This window comes from Fringilla coelebs, assembly GCF_963513975.1.
Source record: "Fringilla coelebs genome assembly, chromosome: 2".
Lineage (NCBI taxonomy): Eukaryota > Metazoa > Chordata > Aves > Passeriformes > Fringillidae > Fringilla > Fringilla coelebs.
The window spans coordinates 84,195,804-84,208,207 of record NC_140029.1 but is presented as its reverse complement, the minus strand read 5'-3'; the positions used below and the strand labels follow the sequence as shown (position 1 = coordinate 84,208,207).

The 12,404-nt window shown below is 38.8% G+C and overlaps 1 protein-coding gene across 7 annotated transcripts in view; it reads left to right on the top strand.

Annotated features, from left to right (window-relative positions):
* SYTL2 (synaptotagmin like 2) overlaps nt 1-12,404 on the top strand; it is a 54,269-nt gene that overhangs the window by 33,372 nt on the left and 8,493 nt on the right. For 5 of the 7 annotated variants that reach the window (XM_084227051.1, XM_084227047.1, XM_084227048.1 and 2 more), the window contains 6 exons: nt 607-1,488; nt 2,092-2,163; nt 7,508-7,609; nt 8,569-8,622; nt 10,155-10,202; nt 11,277-11,371. In XM_084227051.1, the coding sequence (XP_084083177.1) occupies nt 607-1,488; nt 2,092-2,163; nt 7,508-7,609; nt 8,569-8,622; nt 10,155-10,202; nt 11,277-11,371 (1,253 nt within the window). Of the gene's footprint in view, nt 1-606; nt 1,489-2,091; nt 2,164-3,656; nt 3,781-7,507; nt 7,610-8,568; nt 8,623-10,154; nt 10,203-11,276; nt 11,372-12,404 lie in introns of those variants that run through there. The other 2 variants (XM_084227050.1, XM_084227053.1) reach the window with 2 other exon arrangements.

Sequence of the window (12,404 nt, the reverse complement as noted above, 5' to 3'; positions counted from 1 at the left end):
TTATCCTCCCTTTCCAGCAGTATTTTCTACAAGCAAGTTGATGAGTGATTATATATATCATAATACAGGCATTTGAAGTTGTAATTTAGAGTCATATGTGGCTATTACTCTCCTTTCTATGTTGTGAAGCATGCTAACAGGAAAAGGAAAGATTTGCATAGTAGGAATAAAAAACTTTTCATCTCCCTGCCAGGAGATTATTTCTGCATTTGCCTTGTTCCACATGACTGTGGAAATAGCCAGTTTCCATTTTTGTAGGTTGCTGTTTACATTCTGAAGAGGTGTATGTGTATTCAAAAGCTGCCCTTCCCTGCAAACTTTGTCCCTTGCAGGAATAATGCTGATAAAAAACTTGGTGTGCTCTGTTTGGTATCATCAAATAGTTAGTGTTTCTAATATAAGAAATAACTGCAAGCTTTTAATTTGCTAAAAATTTTTGTTACATAAAAATGAAATCAGCACCTATGTAAAATTACTGGCTGTTTTTGCTGACGTTTTTTTTCAATAAACCAGTATAATCACTGCATTTTAGATCAGCACTGTCATATCTTTCTGTTTATACTGACAAATATCACATAAACTCATGTGCTCTTCTATGTCTTACAGAAATTTGGTCACTCTCAGAAGACAGCCCCCCTAAATCAAACTTACAAAATGATAAAACAGATAAACCTGAGAAGCCTTCTGTAGAACTTACTGATGAATCACAGAAGGAACTAGTTAAGCGTCCTGTCCCAAAAGCTAGGAAACTAATTCACAAAGCAGCAGATTCTGTATCTCAAAGAAAAGACCTTGTTCCCAAACCAACCAAGCAGACTGAGAGGGTAAATGGCATTGGTACCCCACCCAGGGGCATTCTCAAGCGCAGCTCAAGCTCAAGTTCCACTGACTCAGAAGTTCGGGTCAGTCAGACCTTAGATGTTCAGAAAAAGAATGGTTTTGCTACTGCAACTATTTTTGAAGGAGAAGGTGAGAAGAACTCTTTTACAGAAGAAGCAGAAAACTCCACACAAAATTCACTGGAAAAACTGAAACAAGTGAGGTTTTCATCTAGCTCAGGTAAAGGAAAACCTCTGCAAAGCCCACAGCTACACCATGGTAAAGAAAAAGGAGAGCATGATATCTTAAAACCTGAGGAAAAAAAGAATAGTGGAAATTATGCTGTTCAATCAGATTCATTTGAGGATAAGCAAATTCCTGCTGCAAAGCCTTTGGGAACCTATTCATCAACTTTAAAAACGAAAACAATAGATGGCTTACAAGAAGACACATCTGCATCCAGCCCTTGTGACAGTAACAGATCAGACTTCCCAGTTAATGAAAGCCTCCAGACAGATACAGTTACTCCCAAGAAACTTGAAACTCCACAGAAGACCTCCAGCAATATCCTGTCAAACAGCAATAATGAGCAGAGTGTTGATGAGACACATGAAAGAAAATCCAACCAGATCTTGAGCCATGAATCAGAGTCACACAAAACCTTTACTGGTAAGAGTCTAGTAGAAGGGAAGAATGGAATGGGATAGGATGTAACACATATTCATTAATGTGGATAATTTGTCGCTAACAATTAACAACTAGGAAACAGTAGTAGTAGGAATGTGCTACGGCAGAATTATATAATCAATATTTTTTATATACTTTTATGATCTCCTACTGGTCATCTTATCAGAGCCACTATAGGCACCTCTGTTGTGGATGGTATTTTAGTGTAGTGCTGTCAGTTGTCCTTGGGAGTAATTCAGATGTGACTTAGGGATTTGCCTATGGGACTAAACACAAATATGCTGGATTGTCATCCTCTGCGTATGTGTCACACGCAGCTTTCCTTCAATGAAGGCATTTCCTTTAAGAATGGGTTTAACTCATCTTCTTGGCTTGTGCCATCAAGAGCAATGATTCCAGTAGGATGTCTCAGAGCAGGAATTTTTTCACTCCATTGCTCATGGTATAGTTCTTTCCAAAATCACAGGGACAGAGAACTCTTTTCTCCATTAACAGTTAAAAAAAATTTGAGAATTTTCTAGGCAGACCAAACATTTTTAGTCATGTGTCTGATTCATAACTCTGATAAGTTTGTTTACATTGTAGATGGACATCAACTTTCTGCTGAAACAGAAGCACGTGAGGCATCCAATACCAATTCTACAAGTCTTCAACAAGGTAAGCCTGATCTTGTTGAGGAGAGAGATGCTAAAACCATTTTCAAGCCTGACAAGCATGCTGATGAACTCATGAAAGTGGATGATGAATCTGTGTCAAAAGTTTTAGACTGGTTTAAAAGAAGTTCTAGTGCTGAAGATGAGGAAGTTGTATCAACGAAGTCCCAGGGCAGGGAGCCCAGAGAGGAAGTGGATGTGTCAATCAGAACAGCAGTTCTTCCTACACAGCACAGTGGGCCTGGCATGCATGGAAAAACAGAAGATACAGAAGAGAGACCATTTGGAAAGGTTAAACAACAGAGCAGAATTTCATCTACATCCTTTACTTCAGAAGACATACAGCTGATAAAGGAGAAGGTAAAGCCTAAGACAGGGGAAGCAAATGAGAAGCAAAATGATAAATTGCTGACTGAATCTGATTGTACAAGAGTTGAAGAAAAAGAACAAGATCAAGAAATCAAACAACAAAATAAAAAATCAAATCTCTTGGACCATCAAGGGCACAAGCTACCAGCTCAGAAATTTGAATCGGAGAAGGCACTACAAGAAAAAAGAAGAATAAGGGAGATCAGAGCATTCTGGGAAAGGGATAAAACTATCCCCAGTCATGGAGAGAAAGAAGTTGGTATCAATGCTGATGTGTCAGGTGGCCATGCATTTACAGGTCATGGAGAAAGTGACCAACTAAAACGATCTGCAGTGTATCTACCTAAGGCATTGCATGATCAGAGCAAGAATACATCAAGAAGTCCTGAACTAAGTTGTGCAAGCCAGGCTTCAAGAAACAAAAGTTACCATTCTTTTGAATCAGGACCAGGCCATCCTTTTGGAAAACCAGAAGGGACACTTCAATCTGATGAACTCCCAAAAGCCAGTAACTTGCATTCCAGAGCCAGTGTTACTTCAGCTTCCTCAAAAAGCAAAGATGAAGATGAGAAGGAAACTCTTAAAGGGAAAGTTGCTGCTTCTTCCCAACAGAAGCCCAGCTTTCAGGTTTTGTCTTTTAAAGATAAGATGAATGAAAAGTCCAAGAATCAAATTTTAGATCCTTCACACTTCCAGAGTCTGAGAAACTTCTGGGATACTGGAGTTAAATTCCAGAGTAGCATTGACAGGGAAGATGATTCTTTGCCAAATAATACTAGATCAACAACTTATGAAAGAAAATCAAAGGAAGATAAAAAAGGCAGAGATTATTTGAGCAAGCAAGGGTTAATTCTACAACAAACCCAAACATCTGATCGAGAAAAATCACAGAAACTAGATTCTGTGGTATGCAAAAAGTCTCTAGGATCTCCTATCCTAAAAGGTCTGAATGTGACACACAGAAGGAATACAGATTCTCTCCAGCTGGACAGACAACCAGTTATCTCAAAATCCCCAGAAAAGATGGGTCTTCCTGAGCAAGAAGTTAGAGAATGTACAGAAAAAAACATTGTTTCATCAAAAGATCATCATGTATCCTTGCAGCTCCTGTCACCTGGTGATAAAGATGCTTTAAAGGAGCCAGTAGTAGGTGATAAACTGTATTTCCCTATAGAAAAAGTGGAAAACAAGACTACTCCTTTGGATAAAGAGGAAGTTGCAGAGACTGTGGATAAAGTTGTTCTACCTAAAGGTGAGCTTGATATATTTAAATCATGTCTAAAGAAGCTAGAAAAGGAAGCCTCTGAGATGTCAGGTAGCTTAAACCTCAAAGAAAACCTTTTAAAAGGGACACATTTTCAGTCAAATCAGTGCAAGGTTTTTGAGAGAACAGGGGACAACAGTCATGATATTTCTCCTGTTGATCAAGGAGAAGAAATAGGCAAAAGTACAGGACAAATGAATGTGTCATCAACAGATAAGCATGAGAACAGAAAAAGTCTCAGAAAACTGTTTAGGGAATTTGAACCTTTGTATCTACAATATCAGGCAGGAGACAAGGATGATACTCTTGAGGGCTCTCAGAGGCCTCAAGCTGGTTTGGAGAACCTTCTCAATGAAACCCTTGTATCTCAATCTTCTGAATACAGAAGGGTGGAAATAAAAACATGTGATGACTCAAATAGTCTCTCACGAACTTACTGCAGTGTACAGTCAGCACACCAAGAAGCTACTGGTCAGTCTGAAGAGGTCCATGAGCCCATAGAGAAGTCTGTAGCTGGATCCAAGGTCAATGGCTTGAGTTCTGCTCTAGAGAAGTTGCTGAAGGAGGCTTCTGAAGCACCACCTCCTAAATCCAAATGTGCTGACAGCACAGCATGGGACACTGCTGAGGAGCAAGTTAAAAGGACAATGTATGAACATGGTGGAGAAGTGCTGCAGGAAATCAGTGAGACCATAGAAAGATCTGTTGCCCCATTCAAGGCCAGTAGCTTGAGTTCTGCTTTAGAGAGGCTGCTGAAGGAGGCCTCTGAAACACCACCTCCTAAACCCAAATGTGCTGACAGCACAGCACAGAGAACTGCTGAGGTGCAAGTTAAAAGCACAACTTATGAGTCTGATGGGGAGCTGCTGCAGGAAATCCAGGAGACAATAGAAAAGTCTGTTGCCCCATCTTCAGACAGTGGCTTGAGCTCTGCTTTAGAGAAGCTGCTGAAGGAGGCCTCTGAAACACCCCCTCCTAAACCAAAACGTGCTCACAGCACAGTACAGAGATTTCTGGAGGTGGAAGCTGAAAGCACGACCTATAAGCATAGTGGAGAGGCACCTCAGGAAATCAGTGAAAATATAGAAAAGTCTGTTGCCCCATCCAAGGCCAGTGGCTTGAGTTCTGCTTTAGAGAGGATGCTGAAGGAGGCCTCTGAAACACCTTTTCCTAAGCCCAAATGTGCTGGCAGCACAGTACAGGGGACTGCTGAGGTGAAAGCTATGAGGACAGACTATGGGCATGATGGAGAGCTGGTACAGGGAGTTGGTGAGACCACAGAAAGATCTGCACTGTCCAACACTGAATATAGAGGGTCTGATAGTAATTTTCAGAATCCACCCAAAGAGGTCTCTGAAACATCAGCTTCTGTGCTGGAAAATATGGATAAGAAATTGCATGGTAAAATACAGACTAGTGTAAGTATACATGCTCCACATCAACAAGACAGAGATCACCCTCAAGAAATACAAGAAACAATAGAAAAAACTTCTGTTTCAAATATCACAAAATTTGGTGAATTCAGTCACTCTTTAGAAAAACTTCTTCGAGAAGCATCTGCAGTTTCATGTCCAATCTCCAAAGATTTATACCAGCAAGAAGAATTTGAGGATCATACATTTCCCTCAGAAAAAGAGACTCTATTCATGACAAGTTCACAGCCATACAACACCCTAAGTAGCTATGATACACAAATGAAGATAGTTCTCAAAGAGGGAGCTCCAGAAAAATATGTCAAAGCCTCAGTTAATGATCTTGCAGTAAGTGAAATTGAAGCTTCTGGTCTTAAAATAGATGGAGCTACTAATAAAATAGAGGAGAGAAACATGGTTCCAGTTGATCTTCATCCCTTGGAAGGCAAGACCAATATGGTTGTAGTCAAACCATGTGAGATAAATGCAAAAGGGTTGAATGAAAGCATATTCTTGGAGGTTTCTGAACAGAATTCAGAATTTCAAGCACTCATGAATTTCAGAAGAACAAGTACACCACTTAAAGATGAGAGCAACTCCTCCCTGCCAGAAGAAGCTCAGTTCTGCTTAATGTCGCAGCAGGAGAATAACAATGAAGAGGAAGGCAACAACTTAACTTTGGGATCCAAGTTTTCAGATGAAAACTCTGATTCCCACTCTGGAACAGGAAGTTCAACTCGTGAGCTATCTAATTTCTAAAATTCATGGTGCCGAGTTAAACATGGCTACAATAATTTTTTTGTATCCAGCTTGAAATATGTTAATGGAAAGTCTGTGTGATACTTTCTTAATTGAGAAATTTGGATATTTGCTTGGGAGGGGTGGGAAGAACTAATTAAGCTGTTTGATTGGAAAGCACTTAAAGACACTACATTTGGGTAAACCTTTTTTGGTAAGGATAGTTTAGCAGCATGAATTAATTTAGTCTTTGTGATTTACACTTTTCTTATCCCATGTGACATTGCCTTCAAATTAATAAATTTGTAACACTCAATCTAGTAATCCCTTCAAATATACCAGATTAAAAGAGGAAAAAAAATCAGTGGCTCACTGGGTTCATTTTTTAGTTTGACTGGCTAGTCTCTGAAGATAAATGATTATCAGTGGAATATCTGGATATAAGGATAATACCAAAAATCTGTGCTATTTCATTAAACATTGCTGCATGCTGCACTGAAAAATGGCCATATCAATGAAGACGCCCGTTTACTAGGATTCACATTATTTGGTTGAATGGCAGTTCTAATGTGTAGGAAAGTCATCAAAGACCTTAAGGTAGAGGAGATAATTTAACCTTTTTAGTCTCATACTGAGAAACTGGGAGTATTTTCTTCTCCTGGAGAATCTGAGAAATACATGAAGTTCCCAGGGTCTGCCAACTTAAATCCAAACCTCTTTGGAAAGTGGGTTTCCAAAGAGAGTCAGTGAAAACTCAAGATAAGTGAGGAAAAAAATCAAATGTAATTTGGTTTCACCCATAATTACAGGCAGCAACACTGTGATTGGTTGGTGGGAGGGGAGGAAGGTGAGATAGGGAGGAAGGAAAGTCAGATTTCTGAAGGAGCTAGGTCTGTATTGATTCTACCTTTGGAGACAATTGCATAACTTCCAGGTTCCAAATACTTCCACAGGTCATTTTTTGTGGGGTTGGTCGGTTTGTTTGTTTGTTTATTGGGGTTTTTTTGGGTGTTTGGGGGAAATTGGTGTTTGGTTTTTGTGGTTTTGGTCAGTTGGTTTTGTTTGGTTTTGTTGGGTTTTTTTGGTTACTCAAGCATTGAAACAAAATTACTTTCACTGTGGAAAGACTATAACAGAAAAATTTGCACAAAGGAAAAAAACCTAAAATTTTCCTTTGTGCTGATTCATAAAAAGATGGTTACAAAATGGCTACAATCTGAGTTTATCCTATATTAACCTTAACCAATGGAGTGCAATAATTGCCCCAAATGCTGTTATTAAAGATAGACCTATACCTACACAGGGCAAATCACTTGTCTGTCAAATCACATGTCCGTTGTCAGTCTCTGCTGATGACTGGGGGTGTTTAGGGAGAACAAATGCACACTTAAAATTAGATGTTTATTTTATTTTGGATTTATCTTGTATTTTCATTGAATGTTCACTGTCTTTGCTAACTGTCAAAATAGATTTCTCTCATGAGAAATCTGTGGTTGGTTCTTCATTGACTTGCTTAAAGTGGCCTGCCTGTGTGTGCAGTGTTCATGTGTTTTGTCTCGTAACAGGTTCTGATGAAGAATTAAACCCTGTTTTGATGGCTTTGAAAAGGAGTGCAGATAGGAAAAAGCCTTCCAAAAGTCTAGAGGACATTCCATCAGCCACCTCAAGTGAGCACAAAGCTTGTGTGTGTCTCCCATGACCCCCAGTTTGGTTTAAATGAGTTCGTGTTGGTCTCCCATATAGTCCTGCCAAGTCATGCCTTTGTTTTTGTTTCTCAATAAGCTGTATGGAGGCTGTACTTTTGAACCAGATTCTTTTCTCATATGGTTTAATTTTCAATTCTTGGTGTTAATTTTGGAACAAGGCTGGTCTGTGAAGCAGACATCTTCCAGGAGTGCACTGTTTCCATCAGTGATTAACTGTTTCCTGGATAGTTTTTCAGTTGTGGAAGTATTGGCAATTACCCAAACCAGTAATGAGCAGCCGCTGTCATAGCTTCCTGGTTGCTGGCTTGGTTCAAAAAGTAGACAATGAAAGCATGAAAACCTCAGTTTAGAAACTGTTCACCTGTGTATTCTAGCAGTAAATATATCAACCTCACTTTAAGAGAATACAGCGACATGATATTATGCTTAAAATGAATTCCCAGCTTCCCTCAGTAGCCTCCTTGGAATCCTTGGTTTTTTAAAAATTATTATTCCTGTCTCACTTCACCCTGCCCTTGAGTGTTTTCATGCTTATCTCATGTCTAATGGGGAAGACACAGACTGAACTTATGCATTTGTGAACTGAAGCATGGAAATGTAGATTTTTGAAAGATATTGGCGAGTGTTCTTCTAATGCTACTTATGCTACTGCTTGCTTCTAACCAGTTTCTAGGTTTTAGGAGTGCATTAACATTGTTGCAACAACATGCTGACAGAAACTATATCTCCATGAGAGCCCTGCTTGGATGTAGGCTTTAAGGTAGAATGTCAAAGAAAAGCCTCTTGCATTTAACCCTTCACATGGCTCTGCTGGTTTGTCTATGTTTTTGGTCCTCATTACTCTTAATTTTGTGATTATCACTGCCATCCATTTTATACTGAATAACAAAGTTTCTAACTGTGTTATTTTTCTTGAACAGATAAAGAAAAAATAAATAAACCAAAGGAAGAATTAGTTCTTAGTGCTGAAGATGGTAAATATCATTTATGTCTACATGGAAGTTTGTTGCTTTTTTAATGGCCTCTGTTTGCTAGTGAAGTTTTTGTTTTTGTTTTTGTTTTTTTTAACCAAGAATTATATTATGATTTTAGATTTTGTTAACTTCAGCATGGCTGGAAAGCTTTTGTAGAATTCTGTTGTGGTGTTTATTCTTAAGGAAATATTTATGTCTTCCTGTATCTGTAGAAACTGTGCCACTTATCAATGTATTCTTTTGGCCTTCAGTCATTCAGTCTATGAGTTACTGAAATCATAGAGAGCTTTGAACACAAGCTCAGTTGAAAGAAATTGGCCTCAGTAAATATTCAATTTGTCTGTTTATCCGTTGCATTGTAAAATCCAAGATGACTTTTGCTAGTGCAAGACGCCTTTCAGAATACCTCAATTGGAAAGGAACCTCTCTTAATATCCCTGCCTTAGTCCTATAAAGTAGCATTATTCTAAGCAATAGATGAACTTCTAGATCAGCTACTGTTGATATCATCAGTCCATTAGTGCATTATAGATACCTTACAGTTAAATTTTTCTATATACCTTTAGAAATTCCAAATCTAAGATAAATAAAACGCAAACCTGGTCCACGAACATGTGAAAATAAACAGAATTGAAAACCATCAAGTAATGTTGAATAGAGTAGAATATAGCACACAATTCTTTATTTACTGCATTGGAGCGCTACAGTTTTAAAAGAACAGTTGTGTGCAGTTGTATTTTTTATTTCATGGTTTAGATGCTTTAAAGCATTGTGCATGCCAGTGGCCTATAGTAGCAATAGGATAATCATAGCATATTAGAACACCTACAACACCCAGTAAAGCAACAGGATTTAAGCACCATCCTGTACTCTCCTTTTCAGTGGGAGATCCCTACTGAAAGCCTGTTTTGGCATTCAGTGTGAATGTGTAGAGACTAGCCTGAAAAGAGCAGGGGAAATTTGAGTTTAATTTGTTAAGATTGAAGTTACAAAAAAATGACACAGAGCCAAACTGATGGCTGTACAGGCAGAATAAGGCAAGTTCTCTTGAAAAGACTGTTGTTTTGGAACAGCAAGAAGACTGATTTTTAGCTTGTACACTTATATTACACTCATATTTTGTCATGATCTGTCTCCTCAAAGGAGAACAGCAATGCAAATGACAGAAACAGAATCATAGAATTGTTTAGGTTGGAGAAAACCTTTAGGATCATCTATTGCAGCCTTTAACTCAGCATAGGCAAATTCACCACTGAGCCATGTCCCTAGTTCTGAATTTATATTTGCATGAAGAGAAAGGCTCCACAATGCACCAAAATCAAACAGACCTAATGCCCATACAGGCCTAATACCTAAATCACTACTAACTATTGGAAGGAAAAAAACCCCACAATGTTCATGTGGTCTGGGGAAGTAAAAAAACCCAAAACCACCAAAAAAACCAGAAAAAGCCCACATATAAAGTGTATTGATGCTATTTATAACCTTGCAAAACTGTGCTGCTGAGTGACTGTTTATACTGCACTGAGCAGGTCTGAAACCTGATCAGCATCAAGAGAGGACTGAAAATGCAACAGAAAGTGAGTAATAGGATTCTTCCAGCAGATACTGGAGAGACTTGTCCTCTCACAGCTGAACTAATACATTAACAATACTTTTTCATTTAACAAGTTACACATCTGGGCTAGGTACATGCTCTAAGTACTGCATCTAATTGCATACTGGCAATAACTGATCTGTTGAGCACTGGCTGAGTTTTGACATCAAAAGCTTTGCAGAAGTTTCACTCACCTTGCAAACAATCTCACTGTGTGCCGTGTTTCATTTTATGCAGTATATATGTGGTCCTGTAGGTGGCTGTTTGTTGCCAAATCATTTTCTGCTGCATCATGTTGATGCATCTCACAGTGTGTATCCAGTTCATCTTTGTGTAATATTAAAAATAAGTGGGGCTTGAGCATGAAAAAATCTGAGGATCATGGGCTTACTGCAAACTGGGTTTTTGCAAGCCTAGCTTGTGCAATTATGTTTTGTACAGTGAAAGAGCACAGAAGTGAGCTGCAGTAGAGGTATGCAAGTATGGAAGAGAGAGAGTGCAAAAAAGTGCATCATTAATAAGATATGCATCTTATAATTAAGCAGGAATACTGGCAAATTCCTTGGTCAGGTCTAGAATTTGCTTGATTTACACAAATTTGCTTATTGCTGTTAAATAGACTGAGTAAATAGAACAAAGTTTGACTTCTCACTAAGAATATTATGATAATTCTTGTGTCAGTGACGATATTGTTAGTGCACAAGTGTGCTTATTCTTGTTCTAGGAAGAAAATCTAGAAGGTAATCTGCAAGATTTTCTTCATCACTTTGATCAGAATTTGCTTGTAGCACCCAGGCTACCTCATATCAAGCAACATTTCCGGTCCTGCCAAAGTTTGTTGGTCACTGTTATAGACAATGCCAAAGTAGATTATTCTTCCTAATTATAGCTTCTCTCAGTCCTGTGGCGGGGGGAAGGGGAACCCCTTGCATCTAAGCTGTTGTGCATGTGCATGTATTTCATCCAAAGTGGTTTGCTCCTAACTGTGTCCTGTTGCGGAATCTCACTGTTCTGATGTACAAACGTTTTTTAAGCCTTTTGAATTACTGCTTTTCAGTTTCCACAGTGACTTCACAGCCTGATAAACCATTTTCCAACCCTGAAAAACTCAAAGGACTGAGCAAGTCAGTACCATCATTCTTACAGGAAGAGGTAAGCTCCACCTCTGAAATGTTATTGTTTCAGGTACCCAGCCATTAACTCTGTGCAAATAAAATTTCAGACCTATATCAGAAGAATCACAGAATGGTTTGGTTTGGTTTGGTTTGGTTTGGTTTGGAAAGGACCTTAAAAGACTATCCAGTTCCAGCCCCCCTGCCATGGGCAGGGACACCTTCCACTAGACCAGGTTGCTCAGGGCTCCATCCAACCTGGCCTTGAACACTTCCACAACTTCTCTGAGCAACCTGTGCCAGTGTCTCACTGCCATTACAGTGATAAACTTCTTCCTAGTATCTTATCTAAACCTATCATTGGTTAGCTAAAAAGCAAATTCCCCCTGGTATAATCACCATATATCCTTCCCCTGTAGGAGGACTTAGGATTTTTCTGTCTTTCAAAGAGTCTGTGTAACCAGATTGATTATCCACACCGCTTAAGTGTTACTTCACTCTCTGGATTTATTTTGCGCAGTCCCAAACAGCACTCTCCAAAGCAATTTTCTCTAAGAAGTTTTGCCCTAGGTAGGATGGACATTATTCAGTCCTTCTTGTTGACCTGTGAACAGAGAAAAAAATCCTGGTCTGCTTTTACTTAACAGAATAGATATAACCAGATTTTATAAGCAAATTTAAAATGCCTTTATATGCTAAATGTTTATTTATATAAATAACTATTTTCTTAATATATGTGGAAACTGTTGTTTACTAACCATGTATCTGTTATGAGATGATCTATGACATCAGTTCAAAACTGTTTGAAGGAGCAGGGAGACCTTGTAAATTGTTCCTGCATGGAATACAACAGGAAGATGAAGTTGTCCGTAACAGCTTGCATAGGAAGGCAAATGTGGGAAGGGTAATCAATTCTTTATTGAAGAAGTAGCATTGAGAAAGAATGGGCTTGTGAGTTACATAACTTGATAATGACCAAGAAACAAAAGCTGCAATTCCCTCATGGAAAAGCAAAGCCCCACTTCCCTCTTGCAAGAAAGACTTTGCAAAAACCATTTGCTACATCCAGGGCT